This window comes from Onychostoma macrolepis, chromosome 02 (genome assembly GCF_012432095.1).
Source record: "Onychostoma macrolepis isolate SWU-2019 chromosome 02, ASM1243209v1, whole genome shotgun sequence".
Taxonomy (NCBI): domain Eukaryota; kingdom Metazoa; phylum Chordata; class Actinopteri; order Cypriniformes; family Cyprinidae; genus Onychostoma; species Onychostoma macrolepis.
In genome coordinates, this window is record NC_081156.1 from 17,136,126 (window position 1) to 17,148,881 (window position 12,756).

At 36.4% G+C, this 12,756-nt stretch overlaps 2 protein-coding genes across 4 annotated transcripts in view; one reads left to right on the forward strand and one right to left on the reverse strand.

The window, feature by feature from the left end:
• The window catches only part of fndc3ba (fibronectin type III domain containing 3Ba), a 141,790-nt gene extending 137,721 nt beyond the window's left edge, over nucleotides 1–4,069 (forward strand). For all 3 annotated transcript variants that reach the window (XM_058796199.1, XM_058796189.1, XM_058796205.1), the window contains exon 26: nucleotides 432–4,069. In XM_058796199.1, the coding sequence (XP_058652182.1) occupies nucleotides 432–743 (312 nt within the window). In that variant the 3' untranslated portion in view covers nucleotides 744–4,069. The remainder of the gene's footprint in view (nucleotides 1–431) is intronic.
• Nucleotides 4,070–5,656: 1,587 nt separating this feature from the next.
• ghsra (growth hormone secretagogue receptor a) lies at nucleotides 5,657–9,280 on the reverse strand. Its single transcript, XM_058796359.1, has 2 exons — nucleotides 7,493–9,280; nucleotides 5,657–6,734 (listed from the first exon to the last, which is right to left on the reverse strand). The coding sequence occupies exons 1-2, from the start codon at nucleotides 8,268–8,270 to the stop codon at nucleotides 6,430–6,432; spliced, it is 1,083 nt and encodes a 360-aa protein (XP_058652342.1). The 5' UTR covers nucleotides 8,271–9,280; the 3' UTR covers nucleotides 5,657–6,429.
• Between the last annotated feature and the right edge of the window lie 3,476 nt (nucleotides 9,281–12,756).

Sequence of the window (12,756 nt, forward strand, 5' to 3'; positions counted from 1 at the left end):
TTATATTAGGAATGCACCATACTAAACACTATCTGTGATATTGGCATAGCAAGACAATAAATAATCCATCCAAAGCCTTCCCATGCCCTTCTTTAATAAATGTTGAGATCTCTCCAATATAAATGCTGATAGATTGAATCACTGGTTATAGCCAATCTTTCCAATTAATTAATTTAATTTAAAAGCAATTACATTTATTTGTATTGAATCCTAATAGCATTAATAATATTAGTAATCTTACTATTAATAATATTTATTATTATTGAATGCAAATGCTTTAATAAAAATATAAGCTTAGCATTTATGCAATGAGCTGAAGTTGTAAAGAGCCTGGAACATAATCAGTTCTTGATGGTGTCCAGTTGGACATGTTTTACTTAGTTTAAGAATACGAAGCTATATTTTTCACGAACGTTCTCTTTCTCTTTCAGTTATATAAGGGAGAAGACACAAGCTTCCAGATATCTGGCCTGCAGAACAACACAGACTATCGCTTCCGCGTGTACGTGTGTCGGCGGTGTCAGGACAGCACACAGGAGCTGTGCGGCCCGCTCAGCCCATCCTCGCTCTTCACCCTGCGACGTACAGAGCTCACCCTACCCGGAGAGCTCAACTCCCCCGAGACCCTGAAGCCCAGCGGCATGTTCGCCACGGACGAACGCTTCGCAGCGGTCTTAGTCGGGGCTTTCGCGGCCCTGTCTTTCCTCATCGCTTTTGTGGTGGAATACTTCTTCATGAAGTGAAAATACCGAAATGAACGCAGAACCAGCAGCCAGCCAAGAAAAAAAAAAAAAAAAAACGTTCTGAGAAACACACGAACACTTAAAGTATACATCCGACGCGACGTACTGTAGGCTGAGTATGTTATACAGGCTCTCTTCTTGTCTTTCATTCTCTTTTCTCTTTCTCTGATGCCTTCCAGCCTGCCTGTGCATCGCTGTGTCACTCACTCTTTTACAGCGTGTGGATTTCGCTCTGAACTCTTCGGGGAAGCGAAACCACATTATCAAGCCTTACGAAGAGTTGCGCGACAGCCTGTTTTTGCATGCTTCGTTTTTTTGTATCCCTTTAAGTGTACGTATATGTTGGGAGGAAAATGTATCGGTATTTTCTCCGCATTCATGGCCTTACTTGTTTTATCCGAGTGTGCATTTGTTTCACAGCCATATATATACAAGTTACATAGCTTTATCATGACGTAACACCCACAGTTCACCCAGTGCTGTTTTTTGATATTCATAATCGCGTGATGTTCACATTTTGCTTGTACGTCACAGCACGCATCACCACGATCCTTCTCAGAAACACGAAATACTGTTACCGTAGTAAGGCTGTTGTAAAGCCCCCTGCATTTAAGCTGCCAAAGCAAGTTGCAATCCAAGTGTGGTTCAAGTGATGCTGCTATTGTGTGTTTATTTTTCCTACGAACGGAATCGGTTATCTAATATATAGAGATATAAATATAAATCTATAAGAGCTATTGTAATATAAGTAACAATGAGTTTGAAGTAGATCTCTCTGTTCACAATCTATGGTGCTTTATCTGTGGTCAGTAGTGGTGGCGGACGAGGGTAAGGGAAGTTAAACGCCGCCCTTTGCCACCACACACCCTCTTTCTCTGGCCATCTAGTCCTTAAGGTGCAGTGACACAGGGCTCTTTCCTCGCCTTCCCGCCCCCCGGATGACTTTGGCTAGGCTAACGTCGCCCTCTCAGACTGACCGTCTGTAGATCCAGGGAGTCACAATAGCCAGTGCGTAGCTGTGAAACCGAAATGGCCTGTTTCGTCGCTCTGTGAATGGCATTGGTCCTCGGGACTTCGCCCGTCGCGTTCCTGTCGCCCGTCGTTGAATGTTTCATCTTCTCTGAATCCGTGAAAGCCAGTTGGACATTTCTAAGGTGCTTCATATCAAGGTTATTGTCAAAAGCAGCAGTGAGTTCCTCCACCCGCTGCGCCATGCCAAAACAGCCTGATGTGCTTGCAGTGCATCTTTAGCCAAGTAAAAGGTACAAACCAGCAGTTCCCATCGATCCAAAGAGTTTCTCCCACGTTACACTTGCAGAACAGTTAGGAGGTTTCTAAAAAGGAGAACTACATGGGGAAGGGCTTCTTCTCCTTGACTGACAGCCTGTATTGTACCTCAGGGACATGGACTTTTTAGAGGCGAAGGAGTAAATACTATGTTTCTGAGAGGGTGCTGCGAAAACACTAAACGTTGCCGAATGATTCTGATATTGCTGTCATCTGTAGCGTCATTCCGTTGTATCTGCTTCTGCAGTTTTAAATGCATTTATTTGATCTGTTTTCTCACCTAAGCTGTGCCTTGCTCCAGTTGTTCATAAGCAAATCGTTTACTAGCTCAGAATACCTTTGCCAAAGTTAATGGGAAAGTAAGGTATCATTCTTTAGGGTTATTTATACTATCTATTGCATACAGTACTTTAAATGGCAATTAAAGTGCAATCTTCATTTATTTATTTTTCAAGAAATTAAGAGATGTAGTTATGTACTATTTTTTTTTTCGCTCTCTCTATCTCTCTCGTAGCATGTTTTTTTTTTTTTTTCAGTTAATTGTATTGTAGATTAACGATTAAGGCCAGCATTCCTTTCATTCATAATTCTGGTTATGTTTATGTCTTTTCATTAATTGGGAACATGTAGCATGTACCATGCTGAAACATTTATGTATAACCAAATGCCTGTTCATCTCCTATCAGAAAGTGCCGAACTCCAGCTAGTTGTCTTTTCATAGAGAACTGTAGCAAATGTTTAATCTGTTTTCTTCTTTATTTTGTGAGCGTGTAATGGGACATACATACAGTAGTTACATTTGGCATTGCTAAAAAGAGTGTTATGACGCTTATGTTATCTTACTGTTTGCCAAAGCGGAGGCTTGTCCACTTTTATGTTGCTTTTTATTGTTATTTAAAGGGTTACTTGAGAAATCCTTCGTGACACTAGAACATCATTTCTTGAAAAGGAAAAACATACGTTTAAGTTAAACTTCATCTGTGACTACAATTTTTTTTTTAGTAGTGAAAATTGTGCCATTTATTTGAATAATCCTTCTGAGGTGAAATCTTACATGCCGTTTCACACCGAAAAGAAAGCAAAACAATCAAACTGTTTTGAGGCAAGTGATATTTCTCGTTTCCTTTTGTTTTCCAGACATGTCATTGCGCAATAGTGAATTTATTCCAGTATTTTTGCTAAGGAATTATATATAGAGATATATAAATATATAGTATGACAACTAACAGAAATGAAGCACTTTTTAAAGCGAAACATTAATCTTTATTAGATTTATCTTGATAAAACTGTATTTCCTAGTCATTGTTGCTATTGCTTTCAAATCAAGAGTATCATTCAGTCAGAAAACTGGCCCACACAGGCTTGAACACATTTAGTTAAAAGTCTGAAAGTCCATTGGCGTCCTTTTAATGTTAGTGTTTTTTGTTTTGTTTTTTTGCCCATCTTATATATATATATATATATATATACACACACAAGTAGTATTGGGGTCCTAACCAGTGAACTCAATTATTTTATTTTTTTGTTTTCATATTGGTCCTTGTAAAATTTCAAAAGAACCCTTTTTTTTTTTTGTGGCCCAACTACAGTTTTGTATTTTTATATTGTATTTTATTTCATTTTAATTCTGTTTTATTTGTGCTCTGTTTTAAATATAAAAATGAATTTGAACATGATGTTTGGAGATCGATCAGCTCTCAGTCATCCCAGAGAAATGTATAGAACCATAAGTGTATTCAACTATTTTCCAAAAAAAAGTATGTATTTTTACCTCACAGTTTAAAGAAAAGAGAAAAAAAAAAGAAAAGGAAAGATATACAAAACATTCCAGGCTTGTCATGATCTACAATTTTTAAAGTCATAAATTTTTCTCGTATTGTAAATGTTAGACAATTTCATATGCATATATATAAAAGAAACTGCCATATCAATGTTAATGTATAGATTTTTGCAAATACTACCCTATGTATGTAAGACTTAACTGTATCTGTAGCGTGTATGTAATATATTTATACCCAATAAATGTTTAAATTTTTTCTGACAAATTGTATTTTGTACTGGAGATGTTAATCTTTCATATGATTGAAGTCACTCATTGGTTCTTGTCTGTTGCATGTCATGAATATTCAAACTCTTGCAATGAGTACAAATACTTATCGTGGCCCAATATTTGACATTGCTAAAATTCAGATTATGTTCTTATTCTCAAAAACCCACCAAGTAGGAAATATTTAAAGGCTGTTCAACAATAGTTCTGAGGTGTTTGACGTAGAAGGATGTTGTTCATTGAAGCTGCTAGTCCAATTTCATCCACCACCAAAATTGCTTCATATGAACCTGTTGAAGCAGATACTTATTCATACAGAAAGTCAGTGTAAAGATTAATAGCTTTTTAATGAATAATAAATCATAAATCCTGAACAACTTGAATGGTATCAGATTGCCTGAAAAGCAGAGCATTTATTTTTATCAATTTCCATTAATTACAGATGCCTACCTTCTTGCTATGCTTTGCTTTAATGCTTCTCAGTGTTTGTGTTACATTATGTTGGTGTATTTTTTTTTTTTTTTTTTTGTGGTAAGTACTTGTTGCTGGTTAGAGCTGACACTTCAAAGCCACAAAATATCAATTTTCTTTCAATTTCTCAATTTTCCTTTTTGCTTTTCAGGTTTTCTCTATTGGCGTGACCAGTCACACTACATTTGTATTGCCAAAGCAGTTGCAGCTACAACTGTCTTGCAAGTGAAGACATTTAGTGATATGTTTGTGGAAATTGAGTGCAATCACTTATTAAAATCTGACTTTTATTAGCCTGTACTTTTAATGCGAGAGTCTTTTAATTGAAGTTGATCATTAAAAGCGTCCAGGTATGGTGCTCATTTATTTGAAATTGACCTGTAATTGACACTTTGAAGAGTGTTTACACTCCCCTTCTCCATCAGGCCTGTGGTATTTTTCTTTTTTATATGTTTTATGGTGAGGGAAGGCAGGAGTGGCATGTGTGAATGGACAATCTCATTTTGCAGCATCACCTTCTGCCTCATAAGGAGATCGGACTGATTTATGAAAGTGCTATCCTCTTTAATTCTTTCTCTCCAGTCTGGAGGCTCTGACCTTCATTTGACTTCAATAAAACACCAACAGTCAGACTTTGCACATGGAAACAGGACAGAAGAAAGCAGGTTTTGTAACAGGATCTCATGAAATCAAAAATCCGCTGATCCAGATGAATAAGAGCATCTCAAATCAACATTGCATCACTTTTCCCCTTATTATTTAAGAACGCATTATAGTTTCTGTAAATATATAATATATATATATATAAATAATAGTTAGAGTATATCATATGTAGTATATCAACTTATTTGTCATTGTTCTTAAACTAAAGAATGATTTTGAAGTTGTAAATAAGAGATTACTAGAGTGTTTTACAAGAAAATAATATTTTAGGCTTTCTACTCTAAAATATCATTTTTAATTCACTATTACGTGTTGTTTCTTTGTAATTGTAAAATTTCCTAGCAATTTTTTGAGGGAAAATATACACTATTTTTAGTGCATTGTCAAAAAAACATCATTTGCAAGAGAAAACCTCCAACACAACAGATATCCAATGGAACATGGGTATATTTACATATTTTACAATATACAAATATGTACGTTTCTATACTGTACATCATTTAGAACACAAGACACATGCAGTTTCCACAAAAGATACTACTGGATGTAACATACAAATATACTGTCACAACATTTATTGCAGTGGTTTTAAATAAAACTCTTCTGTATAACTGGGTAATTCAGTACATTTAGCACATGAAACACTGAGTACAAAAAAGCAAGCTTTTATGATGTTTGAGTACTTCAATGCACCAATGCAATGCAAACTTTTGTTTCTTTGTTTTTAATTAACGTTCCTCAGAAGCTTTTGAATTCTGTGTATTGCTTCAGGTCTGGAGACAAGCCTTATGAACACACAAAGAATGTGACAACACTTGCTGAAGGAGCGTGACGTGCATTCAGGCACAATGCAAATGAACGGCATCGCCTTTGCAGTCCCTGTCATTGGGTGCATAAGGTTGCTGTATCTACAGTGCTAATCTTGTCTTCCAGATTTCATTTAGATTTAAGGCAACTGAAGTTATCTTTTTCCTCTCCCTTTTTGTGTCTCTATTTACAAGCATATTTTTATAAAACCTCAAGGCATCTAATGAAATGTTGAGCTTGGAATGGACGAATGGCTGTTAATGAATCAAATCTTTCTAAACTACTCCCTGATCTGTTTGAAAATGTATGAGATATCCATGTGGATTTTTGAGAAACTAGTATCTTACAAAATGGTGGCAGCAGTAGATGAGGTCTGAAATGGCTGTTAATGGTAAAGTCAGTCTGTCAGAGTCACAGGCTGGCAGTGGATTCCGTCCAGCACGGGGAACTCTCTCCCTTGACCACTGATGTGCTTCTTCGTGGGGTATGATGCAGTCCGAAAAGTTTGCAAGCTGCCATCCTATACTTCTTGGACATGATGTTGTACAGGATAGGGTTGATTGCGGCACTCAGGTAAAAGAGTACAAAGGAGATGAGATTACAGTAATGGCTGATGACGGACATGACAGGAGAGCCCATCTCTGTGGATTTGGAGATCAGGTAACGTCCAACGTGAAAGGGAAGCCAGCAGAGCACGAAGGCAAACACCACCACAGCTGTTAGAGAGAGGGAATGAAAGTTACTGAATGGTGAAATAGCAGTTCCCTCAGCTCGTTGCAGAAAGCAAATATTATTAGTAAGAAAAAAAATGTCATGCATACACAAATATTTTACACATCAAAAGAGCCATGAACATGTGTTTGACTTAAACCTCAAAATTATAAGCATTTTTCTTAACATACAAAAATGTTTCTAAATAATAAAATATATATTTGTGTAGATTCTAGTGGTCACATTTTCATAAATAAATAAACAACATCACCCCTACAGAACACAAAAGGACAAGTGTCTCCTGTTTTTTCCCCTTTATCTTAGTTTGTTCTTAGTTTGTTCTTAAAGACCTTGTTACCTGGATTTCGTATGATAAAAGAACTACTTAATGAAAACTGGATACATTTTTTTTTTTTCCAGAAATTTTCTTTCTAATATAAACTGTTTTATTTATATGGCACATGGCACAGCACATTTCAATTATTAATTAAAGAGATGCCAGTTAAAGTAAAAAATCACCTTTTCGACATGGAAAGGTGTAAAATCAGCCTTTTTTACTTTAATAAACCATTTAATTTAGGTGTTACCACATAAAGTACATTTTTAAGCTCCCTAACAAAACAGTTTTAATGTATGCAGGACTGTGCTGTTGTTTTGTGCCAAGCGCATCCCGTGCGTAATGGGTGCGCTTGTGCGTAAAGTGCGCAAATGATAAACATCTTAATCGCGGTTACCTGAGAACGTGGTGAAACCGAGCACTTACCCAGCATTTTCACTGTCTGTCTATTGTTTTTATCACGACTCGAAGCGTTTTCCCCAATCGTCTCCCTCTTTCTCTTCCACAGCTTTCGCCCGATGAGACTATACAGTACAGTCAAGCAGAACACAGGCAAGAAGAAAAAGATGCTGGAGACCCAAACCATAATGGTTAAGAGACCAGACCTAATGGCATATTCCGTCGCTTTGCATTCGTTTGTATCCCACGAGTTTGTCCCGTTTTCATGCTCAACCCCGACGAGCACAAACACAGGTCCTGCACTAAAGAAAGATACTATCCAAAGGACCAAAATGACCCCGCGCACGCGACCCTTGGTCACGACTACCTTTGCCCTAAGAGGAAAACAAATAGCAAAGTATCTCTCCACACTGAGTGCAGTGATGTTCAGAATAGTCGAGTACGTGCAACACTCGCTCACAAACTGAAAGAGTTTACAAAGTACGTTGCCAAAATTCCAAGGTCGGTACCTCCAGATTCTGTACAAGTCCAGAGGCATGCAGAGAAAAATTAGTAAATCCGAAAAGGCCATGCTTGACAGGTACAAGTTGGTGGTGGTTCGCATGTCCTTGTATTTGGTCACCACCAAAATTGTCATGAGATTCCCCGTTACACCTACAAAGAAGAAGAGCGCGCAGGTGACGGTGACCCCGGTTAGCACTGGAACGGGGAAAAGGTTGACCGGGTGCTCAAATCCCCAGTATGTCGCGTTCTCGTCCCAACTGCAGTTGAAGGAACAGTTGGACCGGTTCGTCCAGGTAGGCATGCTGAGAGATCATGGAGCGTCTAGATTCTCCTGTGAGAGAGAGCTCGGGGAGGACAGTCTCCCCACCGACTCCCCATCGTGCTGCGCTCAGGGCTGCCCAACATTTACAATTGAACTTACACAACCTGTACCGCAGGATGCGAATTATGGTAGCTTTAGAGGGTCTGACCTTCCTAATTACGGATTGAAGTCCCCCTAAAAGTCTTCAAAACAATCAGTATAATAAATCTTCAAAGTAGGTTCTTCTGCATATATACTATGTGTTTCAAAAACGGTTTCTAACAACGTTTCTGAAGCCACACATTAGCGCGCGAAATAAAAGTTGGCTAACTGAAATTGCATCCCGCTTGTAAAAGTAACCATAGCAACAGTACGCTGATCTCTCTGTTCAGTATTGTGCGTGAAAACGACAAAACGGCCATGAATTAATATAAAGGGTTACATACCAAATTCACTCTCACAAATGTTATTGTCTTAAAAGTCTTTATGATACTTGACGGCTAACTTTCAGAGGCGCAATTTTAGTTGCGTTCGAGCAGAATAGAACGCGCCCTGACAGAGATTCCTTTAAGAAGTCGACTCCTCTGAAGGTCGTTCAGTATTTCGCACCTTGTTGTACTCTATTTGTGGCTGTCAAATAAATGTCCTCGTGACACATCCTACCATCCGTTCCACATCTAAAAATGGTTCCAACTGATGGGAAAACTCAGAGCATTTTTTAACTCAAGAAGTTATCTGTCCACATTGGACAGAAAATCGTTAGTCTTGAAGCTATTTAAGGCATCTTTGGTGTAGGAAGAAAGATACGTGTACAAGGTGAGAGTCGGAGAGATGAAATCACCTCGCGGAGGATGTGAGACACGCGCAATGCGCAATGCTGAGGGACTCTTTCATCAATGATGTCATTGATTCACTATTGATTGAGTAAGTGGATGCGGAATATGAGTAGAGAGTTTCGTAAGAGCTTGGAAAGTATACATTCACGTTATTTAAATGACAAAAGTAGGGAATGTATTGAGTATGGATACTTGTTGAACACTGCCATCGTGGGGTGTTAGGATAGAATGCAGTGCAACCGGTGCTGGATGGGGATGGGGCGGGGCGGGGCGGGTCCTGCTCCTCACAGCACAGACCATGAAAGCAGACTGCAGTTGTTGTCATTCATTGTAACAAACAAAGTGTAGAGAGGATGTAAATAATATATTCAGGGTGCAGTGTAGAGCGCTTCATTCATTAAAATGGAAGTTTGTGAGATATAGCGATGAATGGAGGGTAACAGCTTTTTAATGATTGTATAGAGTTTGCAAATGTAAAATTGAATTTATAGAACAGTTTATACATTTTTGATTTTATACAAAAGTTAATATTAAGTGACTTACATTTTAGGAACACTGTTGTCTATTTTGCTCTATTTCGTCAACAAAAATATAGTTAAAAAACAAAGGCACAGCTTTTATCAGGATTATGAGATGCATTAATGCCACCTCTGAGTCTTGTCAAAAATTTCTTAAATTCTGTAAATATTCCTTAATGCCACATTTGTGCTCTTCTGTGCCATGCAAAGATGAATTGTTGATGCTGATTTCATTTGACTGGAAACTTATTCTTCCTGATTGTTATTGTTATAACTTATTTTAATTGAATTTATTGTATAGTTAAAATGTTTTGATAAAAGCTTATAAATCAAATTTTTTTGGCAGAAAAGATGACAGACATTTAATAAAGTTAGAAAAATGGCATTACAAAGGTTTAAAAAATATATATATATATTTTTGGGTCATTCCTAGGATATTTCAGTCCCCCAAAGTGGTGGTTCACCAAAATTAATTGTTAGAAGCTTTTCACAAAACTTTGGGATGCCCGAATAATTATTGCATTTTTATATTTTTAGCATAAAATAATGTCTTATATCTATCTTGAACCAAGCTTTTTGTAATGTCCCTGAGTTTGTACTTAGAAAATTATTAACAAAATGTGCATAGTGTCTGTGATTTTTGGCAACAATGTAAGCATTTACTTGTGTTCCTTTCTTGTAAAAAATATTTTTCTAAAAAAAATACAATATTTGATAAAAAAACAGACTTTAAAGTTATGTCTCTCAGTCTGAACTCAACCCCGTCACACTAACCATTCTACGCCCATAATAATTTAGTCTCCATATGTGGCTTCATTCAGGTCTCTTAATAGTGGTGCAGAAAATTCTTAGTAGTATCATACTTTTTATTCATATTTTTGAGGCAAGTTATAGTCAGGGGGGTACTGTCAAACTTAACAACTCAACCCCGTCATATAAAATTAAGATGGAAAATTACTACTTTTTCAACATTATAGTTTAATTCATAAGTATATACAATGTGTTTATTTTATTGCTGCCATATATGGTCTACTCTCCTATGCTACATGAGCAGCAGTGGCCACAACCTCGTCACACTCAACCCCATCACAAATATATGTATTTCTCATTGTTACAGGGTTGTAAACTTGTGACAGGGTTGAGTTATTTGCTTCATTTATTAATAATTTTAATGAAAAAATATAAAATAGTCATGGTTTCAGTAAATATATATACTCCAAAATCATGACAACTCATATTTTTGTTTTAAATAGAATTTTTGACATAATATGCCCACTTAAATGTTGACAAGCATCATACATCAGAAATTGCACCCATATTTGCAGCAGAAAGACAATGTTGGCCATGCAGATATGTTGACCCAGAAACAAGGGGACAATACGACAGAAACAAAACCAAAAATTTAAGGCAATGTACCCTTCAAATGTGTTACAGTCTTCAACCCCATCACACCTTATCACATTAATATATATTTTTTAAATATAGGGAAGACAATTAAGAACAAAAGTATTTCTTGCTGATTACCATCTGACATGTTAATGGCTAAAACAATAAAATTGTGGTTTTAGTTAAAATTTTAAATTAAAAATATTTTTTTACAAAAATAAAGAGACTGTAGACACAATTTGTGTATTTTTAGCTTCAGTCCTATAAAAATTAGAAAATTATGATAATGTTACATTTTTTATCATTAAATTGTTATCAGGGACACAAGAGCAGTAGGTAGATGTTTGTTTTATAGCGATTTCTGTGTAAAATACTTTTTAAACCAATCCCATTTTGTCCGTTACGGGTTTAAGAAAAAAAAAAAGCTGGAAAAAACCTGAAAATAATGCCTGAGGTGGTAGTGCTCCTGAAAAGAAATGTAAGCATAGAGTCCTCAAGAATGTAATATTAAAAACTAACTGCAAACATTTTTTGCAAAGTAATATGTGCAAATCCATACACAACGTATCTTTAATTTGGCCAGAATTGCAGGTGCTTGTCTAAATATACAAGAAGGTTTAGAGAAAATATTAAATAAGTTGTTAATAAATGTTATTATAGATTATAAAGTGTTTTATAATTAAATACATCCAAAAGGTCATCTAAAATTACCATTATAAGAGTCCACTTCATAGAAACAAGACCAGACACTGAGTAAAGTGAGGTGTGTGCTTATGAAGGAGTCCTGATGAGCGTGGTGATTCCAAACAGGTGCGTACAGTTAATACTCAGGTGATGGCGTGCGCTGTGATTGGGTGGTGGATGAGCCTGTCCGATCTGTGACACATATGAGCAGGGTAGGGCAATGTCTATGGTAAACTATTAAACTGTAAAATGACTGTAAAAAGCATGATTTACAGTTCAGATAGAAGTTTTCACAAAAACAAAAAGTTTTATAAAATGATACACTTCACATTTCAGGCATTAAACCATTTTTTAAGAAAATGGATGAGTCAAAATGATTAATTATTATATTAATTTAAACAATTATCATCAATAAATTATTATATTAATTAAATAACATACAGACACATTTTACTGTTTAGATTTTTATAATGAATTATCTTCTTATCGATCCACCAGTTCACATTTAAAGCTCTGCGTGTTTGCAGGGTAAAAACATGGGTCGATTTTCACATTGGTCTGAACAAAAAAACAACCCAATGTTCCTGCAATACTGGAGGCTGCAGTTCTAGGACTGCATAGTACCCTATTTTTTGGGACAGCGCTATCTACTCCAATGGAGGAGACCTGATTCAAACATCAAACAAACAGATGTAAAGACTAGATCCATGGAAACTATTCATTTTTTATCTTTCCATCTTATTTTTAATGTAAGAGCTAGCGTGAACTGTTTGAGGGGGAGTCAGCAATCTCCATTTAGCCTATTTAGCTGTGCAAAACAATTCATTGTGCTGCTGGATGTTGTAAATTAGTATTTGTATTTAAATTATTTTACATTTATTAAAGTACTAATAATCACACTAATTTGCACCGCAATTCTTTTACTGTTTACTGCACTTTAAGTGTGTCACACATCAGACGTGAAAGTCTTTCTTTCCAAGAAAACTGAATTTAAAACCTGAATATATTGAAATAAATCAGGTTAAATATTTCAAGAGGGTTACCATTGGGTATGTTTAGGGT